We start from the raw sequence: 17832 nt of genomic DNA on the forward strand, positions 1-17832 counted from the left end.
TTAGTATATGTTATGCTTTTTCCTTTCTACTGGAAAACTAACTGTGTGTAAGTGTATCAGCTACACATGGATGTACACACATTGTGGTTTACAGATAGGAAAGAATTAAAACTCCAATCAAGAAGAGTTTTAAAATCATTCTTGCCTAATATTTTTTGAAATGTTTATTTTTCAAATACAACATAAATAGGTTTTTCATATTTGAGTAGAAAATTCAAACATATTCCCAGAAGAGAACAAAATTGTGTATTACAATTTTGATTTCCTAGAAGAGAGTGTCTGGAGGGATTACCTGCAATGCAAATTTAAGTAATAAGACAAGATTTTTAAAAATATTTTTTTACCTTCAGTTTGTAATATCTTAGAGCAGGCCAAGTTTGATGAAAAATGAACAATTGTAAGATTGCTTTCCTATAAAATACAACATCTATTGATTTTAATATTTCCAGCTTATCTTTCTTCAGTTTGTTTGTACATTTACAATTATGCTTCCTGCCTGGCAGAAAGAATTTATTGTTTCTCTCATTAGGATTTCTATAAGAATATTTCTGATCTGAAATTTTGAGGGAGCTTCATTTTTATAATAATCATAAAATGAGCTCTGGACCTTGCCAGTTCATCAGGATACACACATACAGAAGAACCTTCATGATTGGCCCAGAATTTGGGTTTCCAGGTTTAGCAAATAAAAATATAAGAAGTGTAGTTAAATTTGAATTTCAGATAAACAACTAAGATTTTTCTAGTTCAGTATGTTTCAAATTACTCATTCTTTTAAAATTTATAGTTTACTGGGCATCCTGGATTTTATCTGACTTTACTCATGATCTGTGGTTCTTAGATTTATGGGTGTTTTTTTGGTGTGTGTGTGTTTTTTAAAAATATATCTTTATTGATTTCAGAGAGAGGAAAGGAGAGGGAGAGGGAGAGATAGAAACATCAATGATAAGAGAATCATTGATCGGCCGCTTCCTGCATGCCCCCACTGGGGATCGAGCCCGCAACCTGGGTATGAGCCCTGACCGGGAATCAAACCCTGATCTTCTGGATCCTAGGTCGATGCTCAACTGCTGAGCCACGCCCGGCGGGGCTAGATTTATGGTTTTTAAAGGAAATATCTGCTGTCCCAACTCAAACCTCCTAAATCTACATCTCACCCAACTTCATTCTCTCCTTTTATAGTGTTGTCAGAACTAGCTTCACAGTTCTTCTGTGTAGATAAAAGATGCCCTTCTTTCTAAGTTCTTTCTTGTTTAATGAGTTTTCAGTTTCAATGGCACATGAGACTGGCCCTTGCTAATATGGCCCTCAAACCTGTATATTGGCCACAGAAGTTTTAAGATCAAGCTGTTTAAGGAGAGCTATAGCTATGGCATTCCCCATCCACTACTCCACTAGGAAGGAAAGCATCAACTGTATTTTAATCTTCATTAAAAGATGTGACTAGGAGAGGTTAACCTATCACATAGATTTTAATTGAACATCTGATAAAGCAGTTAGATTCAGTGCTAGATCTTGAAATGGACCCCCCCTTTTTTTTTTAATCTTTATTGATTTCAGAGAGAAGAAAGGAGAGGGAGAGAGAGAGACAGAAACATCAATGATGAGAGAGTCATTGATCGGCTGCCTCCTGTGCGCCCCCCACTGGGGATCGAGCCCGCATCCCGGGCATGTGCCCTGACTGGGAATCGAACCTTGATCGCCTGGATCCTAGGTTGACGCTCAGCCGCTGAGCCACACTGGCCGGGCTCCAACTGGACCTCTTCTGGGTGGATCCTGCATTCCCCTGGTAGACTCTGTGCCCACTCTCTTCCCCTTGGCCTTCACTGGCAGTTTCGTGCAGTTTCTGTATACACCAGTGGCTTCTCTCTGAGGGCATTTACTGGCTATGGGAGAGTCTCAGCCAGTTTGAAGGTGGGCAGGAAATGGAGTTAGTGTTGCCAGAGCTGCCATTAACAACAAAAGGTGGGAGATGATGGATAAATACCCCAGAATCCTTGCCAAGATGCTTCTCAGTTCTTACAGTCTCTCAGAGGTTTCCCAGCAAGACTGGACCCCTGATGTCCGTGGGGTAACCTGTCTCACATTTCCACCCTCTCATAATGTCTGACATTATGAGATCACTTGCCAAATAAACTCTTTGTACCTAAGTCCTTGACTCAGGGCCTGTTTGGGAAGGAATCCAACCTATGACAATCTTCTCACCCCGGAAGCGAGAATACTGTTCCAGCTTTACCACTAACTAAATGTGTGGTTTTTAGAAATTACTTAATCTCTCAGGTTCTCTATCTCTTCACTTTGGAAATAATTGTGAGCCAGTTGGTTTCTAGTGTTCCTTCCAGTCATGATTTTAATGTCTCCATTAGTTTTGGACTGTGAGGCATTTCAGGAAAGGGCAAGACTAAGGCCGGTATCATTGAATGTCAGAGGGAAGGATGTTGGCACTTGATGCCTGGAGTCTAAGAATGAAGCCAGTAAGACGGACTCCAAAAGAGACACGACAGAAGAATGGTAGGGCAGCCAGAAGTGTGAATGACTTAAGGCAACTATGAGGAAAGGTCTCAGTTTGAAACTCTAAATAGATTCTATTGAGGTCAGACAGGCCACCCAAGATCTTCAAATCTGACAATTACCTGAAAGGATTTATACTTTCCTCTGGAAGATATAGAGTGAATGGAATGGAAAATAATTGAATAATACTGTCATAAAATTTGAATAGATTCTATTACTTGAAAATTTGCCATTTCTGATGAATATGAAATTGTTTTCAGGAGAACAATTTGAAACAAAAACAATGGAACAGAATGATACGCAAGTTGATTGTGTAATCGTGTACACCCAAGACTTACTCAGATAAGTGCATAAAAGGAAGCAGATGGAATTGGTTTGCTGGCTCAGAAAGTGAGGCCACCTTTCACCTTTAACTGTTTAAACCCACTTCAGAATTGATATTTTTAATAAAATTAAGACAAGGAAACCACAGCCAAACGAAAGCCTGCCAATTGATAATACTTGGTGTTACTCAAATTAATTATGGTGAAAAGAAAATGATTTAGCAATATCAAACAATTTATAAAGGAGTGAAATTTGTTTAAATGTGAAATATGTATATTTTCTTAAAACTTCACACTACCGGGAGTGAATTTTTTGTTAGCCTTGTCATGCTTCATAAAACAGAATATACATTTTCTTTCTTTATGTAACTGAGTTCAATCTAACCTTATTTAAATAGCAATTGGTCCACTTTGCAGCTTTTATTCCCAAGAATTGTGAGTGAATAAAAATTAGATAATGTCTCCCTTTGACAACAAAATGCATCAGTAGCTTTGGGGTAGTCTGAAAAGCTGCCCCTTCCGCTGTATGACCACTTCTCACCTAATGTGACGTTTAGGTTTTTTTTAGCTTGGTATTGATATTAAAACCTGCTTAATCTTCACTTTTTTCCCTAAGAGATGATTACAGATGACAAAATGAAAAGATACAGGTTTTGCTACTGGAAAAAAAATTTAAATTCTGCTCAGATCAAGAGGGTACGCATGGGTGCGCACACTCTCTCAAAATAAAACTTCACATCTCACAAGTATACCATGAATATTACAGATATGCTCCTCTCTGTTCTGTGATAAGATCCTTTGCTCTCTTCATTTCAACAGCATTTTATTACAAGGCAGGCTAGAAATGGAACCGCTGTGAAATGCTGTGGAGATAAATCACTTTTACTGAATTTGCCAATTAGGCAAGGTAAAGCAGTCGATCCTATATTGGTAGTTACTATTAAATCTAGCCAAATTGATAACTCTGGGTAACTGGAAAAAGTTTGATTTGCTGACAGATTTGGAAGAGACCATTCATTCTTTTTTTTTTTAAATCCTCACTCGAGGATATTTTTCCATTGCTTTTCAGAGAGAGTGGAAGGGAGGGAGAGAGAGAAAGAAACATCGATGTGAGAGAGACACATAGATTGGTTGCCTCCTGTATGAGTCCCAACCAGGGCCGCGGATCGAGCCTGCAACCGAGGTGCCCTTGACCAGGATGGAAACAGAGACCCTTCAGTCCCAGGGCCGGCACTCTAACCACTGAGCCACACTGGCTAGGGCAAGACCATTCATTCTTCATCACTATTGCTTTGGGGAGAGAATTTAAAGCTTCACTTTAGACAAGAGTCGCTTAAAAGTGATTCTCTGGGGAGTGAACAAATTGAACCTCTTGTTCCCCTTGTGAAAGAACTTGTCAGAAATAATTGGTTGGTTATTTCTGTCTTAAGAGACAGACTTTATTAGTAATGTTGATAAGGAATGAAAGGATTTCCCTTGAAGTGACAATATTATTGAGCAGAAGTCTATTGTGGGCTTGAACATTCATTAATGGAAAAGAAAATTTGCTATTTTGGAGGCTATTTTAATCAAAAAGAAAATATTTGACTGAGGAATCTTTTGTTTCATAGCACAGTCCGACTGAGATAATGTTTAAAGCTTAGTTTACTAGCTATGTTTTCAGTTCTTTTGAGAGATTTAGATTTTTTTCATTAGCTCCATTAGCTGTATAACAGCATCAGCAAAGTCCTTACCGTATAGGCTATTAGAATTTGTAGATATAAATGGACATTTGCACTATATTCTGACTTCAGTGGATGGTCTATGCTAAGTACTGATGGTTAATACAAATTAAATTACTTCTTAGAAGTTCAGTCACCTATCCTTTCCTTGAAGCTTAGTTAATCTCAAAGATTTGGGTTGCTAAGACTGTGAAATATCCTCTTCTGCTGACCTTTAAAATGATCTAGTTGTTCTTGTAATGGGGAAAGTTTAGGTGTAATCCTGCTAAAGTATTTGACATTTCATTTAATTCTATTGCATTCTATTCTATATCACTGAATAAACACTTATAAAAGCACAATGGGGCTTTGAAGAATATGGAGGTCTACCATATATGAAATCTTCAAGAAGCTCACATTCAAGTACATTCGATAAAGACACAGAAAACAAGCGAGCATTATACAAGGCAGAGTGTAGCAAAGGGCTTGAGAATATGTTGAAAGCAGTGATTAATTTGGTCAGAGGAAATGAGGTGGGGAAATGTGGGTATATCACTTGCCTAGGTCATGTGTTGCACTATGCTCAGTGATAGGGGTCTACAGTCTCATCATGAACTCAAGACTCAGGCATTTGGAGTTACTTTGTGAGTAATAGGGAAGCAGTATTCCTAAGAAAATGAACTGAAGAGAATGGTGATTTAGGAAAATTTATATTCATCTATAGGAAGATATATCTTGTAAAATAAATCAAAACACAGATGAACAGGAGGCTAGAAGACATATTAGGAAGATATCGCAGAAAGGACAAAGAACCTGAATGAAGGCAGTGTCACTGAAAATTGTTAATAGATATAAGACATATTTTAGAAATCAACAGCAGAACCAATGGGACTAGATTTAGGGAAAGAACAAAGAGCTCAAAGTAATAGATTCTGACACTGGGCAATTGGGAGGCTAAAGTTGGATTTTATAAAATAGGCAAAACTCATATATGACAAATCCACAGCTAACATCATACTTAATAGGGAAAAACTAAAAGTATTTATCTTAAGATCAGGAACAAGACAAGGATGTCTGCTTTCAACACTCTTATTCAATATAGTAGTGGAAGTCCTAGCCACAGCGATCAGACAGAAAGAAGAAATAAAAGGCATCTAAATGGAAAGAAGGAAGTAAAACTGTCATTACTTACAGATTACATGATACTGTATATACAGAACCATAAAGATTCCACCAAAAACCTACTAGAACTGATAAATCAGTAAAGTAGAAGGGTACAACATAAATATTCAGAAATCGACTGCATTTTTATACACCAATAATGAACTATCAGAAAGGAAAACTAAGAAAACAGTCCAATTTACAGTTGCATCAAAAAAATGCCTAGGATAAAATTTAACCAAGGAGGTAAAAGACCTATACTCAGGAAATTATAAGACACTGAAGAAAGAAATTGAAAAAGGTACAAATAAATGGAAGCATATACCATGCTCATGGATAGGAAGAATTAACCTTGTTAAAAAGTCCATACTACCCAAAACAATCTATAGATTCAATGCAATTGCTATCAAAATACCAATGATGTATTTCACTGAACTAGAAATTATAATTCAATAATTTCAATAATTGTAATAATCCAAAGATATATATGCTACCACAGAAGACCTTGAATAACTACAGAAACATTGAGAAAGTAAGACAAAGTTGAAGGAATTATACTACTGATATCAAACTGTTAAAAGCCATAATAATCAAAACATCATGGTACTGGCATAAAAACAAACAATAGATCAGTGGAACAGAATAAAGAGACCAGAAATAAACCCAAGCATATATGGACAAAGGAGGCAAGAACATGCAATGGGGTAGAGACAGTTTATTCAATATATGGTGTTGGGAAGATTGGACAGATACGTGCAAAAAAAAAAGAAACCAGACTTCCTACACCATATGCAAGAATAAACTCAAAATGGATTAAAGACTTAAATGCAAGAATTGAAACCATAAAACTCCTAGAAGAAAACATAGGCAGTAAAATCTCTAACATTTCTAGTAGCGATATATATATATTTTTTTGATATATCTCCTAGTGCAAGGGAAACAAAAGAAAAAATAAACAAATGGGACTACCTCAGACTAAAGAGTTTTTGCAAAGCAAAAGAAAGCATCAACAAAATGAAAGGACAACCCACTGAATGGGAGAACATATTTTCCAATGATACATCTGTTAAGGGGTTAATATCTAAAATTTATAAAGAACTTATAAAACTCAACCCCCAAAAAACCCCCAAAAAACAATCCAGTTAAAAAATGGGCAAAGGACCTGAAAGATACTTCTCCAAAGAAGACACAGATGGTGAATAGACATATGAAAAGATGCTCAATGTCACTAATCATCAGATAACTGCAAATTAAGTCCACAATAAGATATCACCTCACACCTGTCAGAATGGCTGCCATCAATAAATCAACAAATGACAGGTGTTCACGAGGGTGTGGAGAAAGGGGAGCCCTTGTGCACTGTTAGTGGGAATGCAGACTGGTGTAGCCACTATGGAAAACGGTATGGAGGTTCCTAAAAAAATTAAAAATGAACCTGCCTTATGACCCAGCAATTCCACTTCTGGGTATATATCTGAAGAAACCCAAAACATTAATTTGAAAGAATATACACACCCTATGTGTTCCTTGCAATGTTATTTACAATAGCCAAACTATGGAAGTAACCCAAGGACCCATCAATAGACAAGTGGATAAAAAACACTGATACATATATGCAATGGAATATTACTTGGCCATAAAAAAGAATGAAATCTTACTATTTGTGACAGCATGGATGGATCTAGAGGGTATTACAGGTATTACACTAAGTGAAATAAGCCAATCAGGGAAAGACAAATGCAATATGATTTCACTTATATGTGGAATGTAAACAATAATATAAATGAACAAACAAAGCAGAAACAAAGTCATAGGCATAGAGAACATATTGATGGTGGCCAGAAGGGAGGGATGTTGCGGGGACTGGGTGAAAAAGATAAAGGGATTAGAACTACAAATTAGTAGTTACAAAATAGTCATGGGATGTAAATTACAGCATAGGAAATATAGTCAATAAAATTGTAATAAATATGTATGGGGTCAGGTGGGTACTGGAAATACTGGGGAACACTATGTAAAGTATGTGATTGTCTAACCACTATGCTGTACACCTGAAACTCATACAAAATAATATTGAATGCAAACTGTAACTGTAAAGTAAAATTTAAAAAATGGGCAAAACTAAGAGAGAAATCCAGTAATTGAGAGGAAGATTAATGGTGTGGAAAGCCTAAAAATGGCATAGAATCCAGTAGTGCTTTTATTGACTAGTAAGCTCTCTTCCATCTTTAGCAAGATTAAAAGTACATGCTATTAGTTATTCCTGTGAAATTCCATTTTATTTCCCCTCTTTTGCCCCCATAAGTGATTGATTAATGTTCAATGGTTATGGTAGTAAAGATAACCAATATAATTTGGAAAAATACTATGCTACAGCCAGAGAAGCAGATAGACTTCTTCTGTGTTTCTCCAGTGCTTAGCAGAGTACTTAGCACATAATTGTTGCTCAGTAAAGTTTGGCTTTTTTGGAGAGGATGCTTTAAATAATTCTATCTAGTTCTGCCACACACAGAGGCTTCATCATTGCTACCTTTCTGACAGAGAGAGAAATTTGACAATTTAAATATAAAGAGTAAAAACGTGTTGAGTAAGTGCAAGAAAACTCATATAATGAAGAAGAGAAACATCCACAAAGCAAATTACATGGAGATATTATCTCTGGTGCCCTCTTAGCACCTCTGACTTTTGTTCTATCGTTATTTCATTCCCTGTTCAAATATCTTAATGGTAGTAACCCTGGCATCTTTATAAATTGCACAGAAGATGCCACCAGCAGTCATGCTTGGGTATGCAGGAAAGGAATGCCATTTGACGGAAACAAATCCTTAGCTGGCTTCCTATCACAGGATGGTCAGTTCATGAGGAAGATGTGCAGAGTAGACCATCCAGGAAAACTATACTGTCTGTAATAAAAATAATTTGTTTTTTAAATTTGCATATAGAATTCAGGCCTTGTGAGTTTGGTTGAGCTTCCTATAAATTGTAAGGACTCCTTTTGCCCTCTGGCTTCAGTCTTAGGCTCATTCAAGTCTTGTTGGTTCTTCTAAGTTGGGCTTACAAAATAACCTTTCTTCCCAGATTCTTATTAAGAAATGAGAGAAAAGCCCTAGAGATGTTGTTCCATCTATTTCTCTGGATTCCATATAGACCTTACTTGACCTTCAAGGGGCAGGGAATAGGAATCATGGAAAAAAGGATGTGTCCTCTCAAGTGGGAGATGAGAAGACCCCGTCACCATATCAATACACAGCATTATGAGAAGTAGGTTCCAAGAGAGAACATCCAGATTGGAAAGATTCATGAGAGAGAAGTCAAAAACAGTTGTCTACAAAGAAACTAAGCCATGCAGATAAAAGAAACTGGAACCTCCTACTTATGTCCCAAAACTCATAACTCGTGTTAAACGCTGTTTTGTGATTAACATTTGTCACTAAGACTGTCCAAGGTCAACAGGGCTTTCAAAGAGCTGTTTCCCATGAAGAGGCACTCAGCATTGCATTTGTGGAATGCTCAGTAAGGACGTGTAGTAGGACCTAACTATTGTGTGTATGTGTAGGAGTCTTTAAAATGTACTGTTGTTGATCTCATGTAAATAATTAAGAAGTTAAAGTCTCATTTAAGGATTCAAAATTCATTATATATTTCTTGAAATCCTAAAACCTTGCTGTAATTTCAGCCCTTTTCCTGTACTTGTGATGCCCATTAGAGGATGGTGGCTAGCATGAATTAATGAGGGTGAATTAGGTGAATAATGGCTTTTAGAGCAGTGTGCTTTAAAGTCTTTGTTCTGAATGTGCTTCAATATGAGCTTTCAAGACTAACTAGTTGTTGATATTTATTGAACTCATAATAGGTGTCCAGCAAAGTGCTAACCAATTATGGCTTATTCAGTTTTCCTAACCACCTGAAGAAATAGGTACTTTTACTATCACAGTTTTGAAAATTAGGAAGCTGAGGCTTGGTGTGGTTGAAAACTTTCTCAAGGTCAGATAGCTGGTTAGCAATGCATCTAGGAATCAAAACCAGGAAATCTGATTTCAGATCCCACATGTTTAAAACATGCACAAATTTTTGTCAGTCTGTCATCCATACTATGTCCTTTCTACTTATATTCTGAAAGGTATAGGAGTACATTGTCAACTCTGTTTTAAAACAATTTTTCATTTTTCTTGTGCCCCCTTCCTGCTATTGGAAAGCATTAGGTGTTTTGAGAATCTTTCAGATGTCTTCATTGAAATGGTCTTTAGGGTCCCCCCACCTTTGGTAGTTTAGGAGTTGGCAGAAAAATAAACATTTATTTTTAACAGATGATAAAAGCAATGGGTTCTGATATAAAGACTAATATAATTATGCAGTCACGTTGAAGTATGTGGGTATCAAAATAAAAGCTCTTCTAGGAGAGACTGTTGAGGTAGCTTATTTAAAATATTCACCAAATTTACAACAAAATTGCATACTATAAATAGACCCTCATGGGGAGCTAGACAATGCTGTCACCAGCGAGGCCTAACAAAGTGAATATTGGACTTACAATAAAATGGCAGATCGTTTGGGGATCATTTCACTGAGTGAAGCAGGGGGTGCGGGGCCTGGCCCGTGCAGTGTGCAGCGTGGTGGGGAGAACGTAAGGATGGCCGTAAGGGAAGGAGCAAAGCACAGGGTCAGTTGCCCCCCTCCCCATCATTTCCTGAGAAATTGTAAAGCTTTCTGATGTGGCCGGGACACTTTTATTTGAAAATAAAATCAGTTCACATCCAGGTGTATTGAATTAGCTAATTGTTCGTAAGTATCTAGGGATTTTTGTGTGTCCTGAGATGGATTTTCCAAGGCACTACTTCCCTAGATGTTGGACTTATCCCATGTTCCCAGCAACTCTCCTGGTTTCTTAAGGTTATTTCCAGATTTTATACAACTTTTATATAACTTTATTTGATCCAACTTCTGTGCTCATTAGTCTTTTCCTTTTGTGTACATTTATTTGACTAAGCTAAAAAACCTAAAAATTACTTAAACTTAATATTTTATTAAGCGCCTATATAATTATATTAATTTAAAGTGACATGTAGGAGTGATATGTGATGGCCTTAGAATCCATACAGAATCCCTGATTTGTGTTGTTTCTAGGTGTGTGTGTGTGTGTAGGACCTGCAAGTGTCGGCAATTTCCTGTTGATTAATCATTGAAGTAGAAGGAATAATAAAATAAACTGTGTACTTAGGCAACCACTGCCCTTTCCTGTCCCATGTTGCTGAGCATATACTATGGCCAAGGGAAATATTGTTGCCCTCCTATGGAGCTTACAGGAGACCCAACCTTGTTTGTGTTTTTTATTACTCTACCTTTCTACTAATTGTTGTTCTTCACCTCCTCTAAACATTAAATTAGTAATTCCCTAGGCTTACATATTTCCATGCCTTTATTTTCCAGGCATTATTTCTCACACATGTGATAAGAAATTTACAGTATAATAGCATAAGCCTGAAGTAAACACTGAAGTGACTCTTAGTGGTTGTCTTAAACCTATTTTTTTGTTTATTTTTTTAAATTTTTATTAAAATATTTTTAAAAAAATATGTCTTTATTGATTTCAGAGAGAGAAAGGGAGAGGGAGAGAGAGAAAGAACATCAATGATGAGAGAGTCATTGATCAACTGCCTCCTGCACGCCCCCTGCTGGGGATCGAGCCCACAACCCAGGCATGAGCCCTGACCGGGAATCAAACCATGATCCCTAGGTCGATGCTCAACTGCTGATCCTGTTTTTAAAAACCAGCTTGGCATGGTTACAGCAAGAAGAATTCGGTTCCACTGATGACGTTTGAGGGAAATGGAAGAAAAGTCATATTTAAATAATAAAATTGTGAATATGAACTAAGAGAATAACAAATTTGGTCAGGCGCTTTCACTAGAGGATGATTTATAAGAAATAGAATTATTTACAGAGGTATAACAAAGTCTTACGTTTTCATATCTAAGCATTTTGAATGTTAACTTTCACTGATGGCCTTTTTTCTTGTCATAAGGGAGAAAAAGATCATTAGTTGATATCAGAGAACATTGCTGCCATTTGTATCTAATAATGGTATAGAAATTTATTTAGGAGCATGACAAATGTTTTAAAAATCTGGTATGTGTAGCATACGCATTACTTTAATAAAAATAATGGCAAGACATACATAATAAAATACGTAGTATGTATATATATGTGTAAATAATTTATACAGCTTTAATAAAGAAAAACATACTTTAACAATCATATATTACAACACTTTAATTTGAATACATTATCCTCTGATAGGCAAAAATTTTAGTGTACTTCTCTGTGGGTACATCTGTATTTGGAATGATTTGGCTCATATTTCAGGCTTAATTAGCAAACCAACTGTAAATCTCCATTGTATACATCTAGCAAAGAGAACTTCAAATCCATAAGAAGTAAATATGTAATTAGAAATTCATTTTGAAATGGCTTTATAAATCTTTAATGTACAGGGTGCCCCCCCAAAATGTATACACACTTTGAATGATTATAAAGTCAGTGTTTAACACTGAAAAGGAGTGAAAATTGAGTTATCAGCTGTTAAAGTATGCATATATTTTTGGAGACACCCTATATGTTAAAAATTAGTAGTCTTGAGAATCCATATTTTTTCAAAGAAGGACGCCGGAGGGTATACTTTGTAGTAATGATCATGATCCTTATTCGTGGCTACATAGGTTGGCAGAAAAATTTAACTTTTTAGACCCACCATTTTGTGTGTGGCAGTTTTGCAACTTCTAAGAAACAGCCTGTTTTAAAAATGAACTCTGGACGTTGGATATTTTATAGCGTTTTATCTTTTACTGATATGGGGGGTATTAGCTAATACTATGACATTCATGAATATTTATTTTCAGAGTTAAGGTCTGGGAAAATAGGAAATATGATTACAGTGTTGTAGTAGCTTCTGTCTTACAGCTATTGAGTATGCTCAGAAAGGCCCGTTTAATCTTGTTTTATTGTAATCTCTGATTAGGAGTGAAAGAAGAAATATAATTCAAAAAAGTCGTAGAGGAGAAAAGAAATACTGGAAATAACTTAAATAGAGTTTATGTGAATCTACCCCAGTGCCATACACTCTTTACGGTTTTCAGCCACTGTGAAGAGCCTTTCTTGTGTTTTTTAAATTTCTCTCTACTCACATAAGTCCAGATAGTTCTTATGTGATTTTAAAGTTATCAGCTCACAACTAGCTTTAATGCTTCTTTTGCACTGCTGCAAAAGCATAAAATGTAAACCCGTGATCAACAGGGAAAAAATGCAATTTCTGATTATAAAACAAAGAGACATGCAAAACAAAATCAGAAATCCAAGTACTGGAGAAAATAAATACTAAATTGATCACATATGTTTTAAAAAGACTCAGTCTGAGTTTGAAAATAAGCATTTCATGGATCAAACAATGCTCAAGTCCCTTTACTAAAATATACTAAAACAGTAAAAATAACAATTTAAATGCAAAAATTGAACAATATAGAATTATTTCCTAGGTGTTTTTAATATATGTAATTATATATACTCTCATACTCGAGTGATAGGAAAAAAGAACTGGCTAAATTAAAGAAACCAACCTATGGTCTGTTGGCTACCAAAATATTGTTGTAACTATTATTTTTAAAATTCCTGGATGTCACATTTTAAATGTTCCCAGTCCTGGCTTATATAATTCAGAAAAACTCAGACTCAACATGACTTTCAAGGACAACTCTGAATGTTAATGTTTCCGTTTTCATCCTCATAGCAGAGTTTTATTAACCAGTGTAAGCTCTGGAATGTGAAAGGCGTGATAGGCAGCGTACACTCTGCACACAAAATAGATGCCCAGGCATTTTATTCTAAATTGCTTCACTTGAAAATGTAGCGTGAAAATCTAGAGAGAGGAAGTAAAAGTAAGTGATTTTATAGTGCTCTAAAATGTTTAGACCTGAAGAACAAAAGTCCTAGCATAAAAACGCTCATGCATTTGAGTGTGTGCTGCAGCCAATCCTAATAACTTCCCTTGTACCTGCCGTAGGGTTTGAATAACTAAGCTAGTCTGCTAGATGCCAAGCGTCATTGGTTCACAAGTAGGGGCTGCAGGTTTGCCAGCAAGTAACGGGCCTTGTCCCAAACTTGCTTCTGCATTCATGTATTCTATAATAAAATGTTCTGAGAAGCAAAATACATGACTAGACGTTTTATAGACTCGTTCTGGGATTTCCCAGTAATAATCAGTATATCATTATAAGGTCTTGGGGAAACTGGAGCTCCCAGGCAGGACTTCTAGGTTCTTGGGCAGCCTCCTCTGTTTACTTCTCCTCTGTTTACCTTTTATTTATTCTTCTGTTTACCCCTGTTTATCTTTACCAAAAAAATCATACACTATTATTTTTATTTTTTATTTTTTTCCCTTTTCATTGAATTTATTGGGTTGGCACTGGTTAACAAAATTATATAGGTTTCAGGTGCACAATTCTACAACACATCATCTGTACACTGTATTGTGTGTTCACCACCCCAAGTCAAGTCTCCTTCCATCACCATTTATCCCCCCCCATACCCTTCAACACCTCCCCCCATACACCTCTCCCCCTGGCAGTCACCACACTGTTGTTCATGTCCATGAATTTTTTTCTCTTTTTTATACTATTATTTTTAAAAGATTGGGATACTGTTTTGTGGTTACCTGTGCTCATTAGTGTAATTGTAATTACACTTTTAAAAGAACTACTCCGTCCCATTGGGTTGCAATCTTTATGCAGTCAGGAAGGGACAGACTCATCTATGCTATTGCCCTCACCAACATTTATTGACTTTTAGTTGCTTGGAATATGTAGTGAGAAAGACAGAGAACATCTCTGTTCCAGTGGATTTTATATTCCAGTAATTAGAAACAAGCAACAAATGACTAAACTAATACATAAAAAAATACTGAGTAGAGAAAATGTTATGTTAAAAAATTGATGGAAAAACAGAATAACTAAGGAGCACATTTAGATAACATCTCCATGAAAAGCAACTCTGGGCAGGTGACACTTAAACTGAGGGATTAAGCAAAGAAAAAAACCTCATAGACAGAGACAACAGCATGGTGATTGCCAGAGGGAAAGGGGGGCAGCGGGGGAGGTAGAAGAGGGGAAATGGCGGAATAAATGGTGATGGAAGGAGACTTGACTTGGGGTGGTGAACACAAAAAATTAAATAAACAGTCCTGAATGAGGAGAGATTATTTAAAGATATGGAGGAAGAGCCCTGTCTGGTGTGGCTCAGTGGTTAAAGCCTTGGCCTGTGAACCGAAGGGTTGTGGGTTCAATTTCTGGTCAAGGGCACATACCAGGGTTGCAGGTTCCATTCCCCCCCCCCCCCCCCCCCCCCCGTCAAGGTGCCTTCGGGAGGCAACCCCTCTCTCTCTTTCCTCCCTCATTTCCACTTTCTCTAAAAATCAATGGGGAAAAAATCCTTGGGTGAAGATTAACAACTACAACAACAATAAGATATGGAGGAAGAACAATGGAGATGAGAAAATAACTTGATGCATTTGCGGAACAGAGAGGAGACGAGTGTGGCTGAACCAGTGTCAGTGGGCAGGAGTGATGTGCAGCGCTAGGCTGGTGCTAGGTCATGGAAGAATTTCAGGTAAAGAATTTGGGTTTTCCTTCTTATCGTGATGGAAATCCATTGATTTTTAGACAGAGGAGTGACATCTGATTTATAGTGGAGCAGAGGAGAAGGAACCAGCAAAGGATCTACAAAGCAGCAATTAGTGAGGTGGGAGGATAATTGAAGCTCAGGAGAGAAGGGTGACAGGAATGAATGAGTGGCTAATTAGGCTAGTAATTGAAATGTCAAGGCAGATGATTGAAAAAAGTGGCTGTTCAATTTGGAAACCGGTTGATGGCAACCTTTAGAAGAGATGTTTCAGTGGGATAGTGGGCAAAGATTAGGGTAAGGCAGTGGGAAAAGTAACAGTAAAAAACACAAAGTATTTTTCAGTGAAGAGGAACACACATTACGGGAGCAGCAGGAAGGTTAGTTGGGTAAACAGCCTTGTCCTTGTTTGGGTTGATAATGGAGACCTTCTGTAGAGATGGAGGCATTGAAGATTCCAGAGGCGGCAGGTAGTTTTGGGAGAAAAGTCCTTGAAAAGTGGGAGGAGGCGAGATAAGGAACAGAACACACTGCCACACCTTTCTGAACAGAGGCTCTCTGTGTGCTTTCAAGGTCAATTGAGAGTAGAAATCTGCAAATTTTGCTGAGCATCATAGCTGAATTTGCTTGGCATGGTTCTAGTTTAATAAAAAAAAATCACATCATGCAAAACATGGCAGAAAGAAATCATATTCATTTGGGAAGAAATTGTAATTTACTTTAAAAATTTATCTTTCAGGTGCTGCAAGAAGACCTAGAACAGGAACAAGTCAGGGTCAATTCTCTCACTCACATGGTGGTGGTAGTCGATGAATCTAGTGGAGACCATGCAACCGCTGCTTTGGAAGAACAGCTTAAGGTCAGATGATTTCCTTTAATACACTAAATATGACATTTAAAATAATGAATTGCTCTTCAGAAAATAATTAGAAAGTTTATAATATAATTTGTATGTTACAGATATTTAGAGTGCAATATATATGTGTGTGTATATGTGTATATATATATTTATTTATTTATTTATTTAAACTAATTCAGATTATGTCCCATTTGTACATAATTCCCTTTCATTAACTATATACTGTTTGCTCACACTGGCTTCCTGGCCTTTGGGGAAATGCATAAATGCAGATTCATTTTTTATTATAGCTGAATAACGTGTTATTAGAGAATTGATCAGCTGAATATTATTTATGCCTGCTTCAAACCTACAGTTTAAGAGGACAAAGGTAAAAAGAAAAAACCCACACAAAGTATCACATTCAATCAGATAACATAAATTGAACACCTTCAGTGTATTTTTTCCTGGAAGGCTTCTGTTGTAGTATTGCTGAGGACATAGCAGGGTATCTGAGTCATGAAAGTTTTGTTGGAGTGGATACTTAGCCTTCCAAGCTCTCATTCACCTGAGTCATAGTAACTGTGTTCTTGGAAACATGACCAGTACCTATAAACAAAGGATCATGTGGATATTGTGATGTTTTTTCTTCTCTTCCTAATTGGTAATAAGAAAGTTTTACTGTAAGAAAGGGAAAACAATTTCAACAAAGCATATATCCATACACAAAAGCATCATTAATACGGGAAAAATACAATTTATTGTTCTGAATGTGACATGTACATTCACATATATACACAACTACAGATTATAGTTGAGTATTCTTTGTACCCATCAAATACCTGCCTTTCCTTTGTGATAGGTGAGGGCCAGTAGTCTGACCTGTCTAAGGATGTAATCAATGTGGGTTTAAATAGCTTTATCAGCTCAAGGTTTTTCTAAACATAGTTTCTCTTACCACACTTATAACAATGTTTCTTAAAGCCTAATCTCTGTTTTGTTCTCTTTTTGTGTGAATTGAATTTTTTTATCCCAGTGAAATGTCATTTCCTCAGATTACTGCTTTAGACTGCCAATCTACAACGTTATCTCACTTTCCATTATTAAACAACAAAGAGAAAACTCTTGAACTGCTACAACTGAACATTCAATCTATACAAGAGACCCATGTTAATTGCTTATGTTTCAATGAAATTGCAGGGATTACAGATCTAAAAAGGCTTATGACACCTGATATTATAATGGATCATTAAATATACAATCAGATATATTGTACACACACACACACACACACACACACACACACACACATACTCATGACCAGCTAAAAGACTAGTGACAGGCCACTGCTGTACCCATTTTAAGGAATTCTGTCATTCTGATATAATAGTGTTATAACTAATTACCAATGGTAAAATTCTAATACTCATTGTGTCTCAGAAATTTTCAGAAAAGATAAAAGAAGGCTGGGGGGTGGAGGTTGGGAGGGTGACTGGTTAACAAAATTAAGGCAGAAATTGTTCTAAGTCAGAGAGTATTTCCCGTTAAAATAACAACTGAAAAACATCCATGTCACCAGACCTAGTACTACTAGTTTGGGAATATGTGGGTCTAGTCCACCTGGAAAAACAGT

General features: G+C 36.6%; 1 protein-coding gene across 3 annotated transcripts in view; it reads left to right on the forward strand.

Moving 5' to 3' along the window:
* DMD (dystrophin) overlaps positions 1–17832 on the forward strand; it is a gene marked incomplete at its 3' end in the record, with an annotated part of 1946774 nt that overhangs the window by 636325 nt on the left and 1292617 nt on the right. For all 3 annotated transcript variants that reach the window (XM_081125527.1, XM_081125528.1, XM_081125524.1), the window contains exon 13: positions 16101–16220. In XM_081125527.1, the coding sequence (XP_080981653.1) occupies positions 16101–16220 (120 nt within the window). The remainder of the gene's footprint in view (positions 1–16100; positions 16221–17832) is intronic.

This window comes from Miniopterus schreibersii (assembly GCF_964146895.1).
Source record: "Miniopterus schreibersii genome assembly, chromosome: X".
NCBI classification, from domain to species: Eukaryota; Metazoa; Chordata; class Mammalia; order Chiroptera; family Miniopteridae; genus Miniopterus; species Miniopterus schreibersii.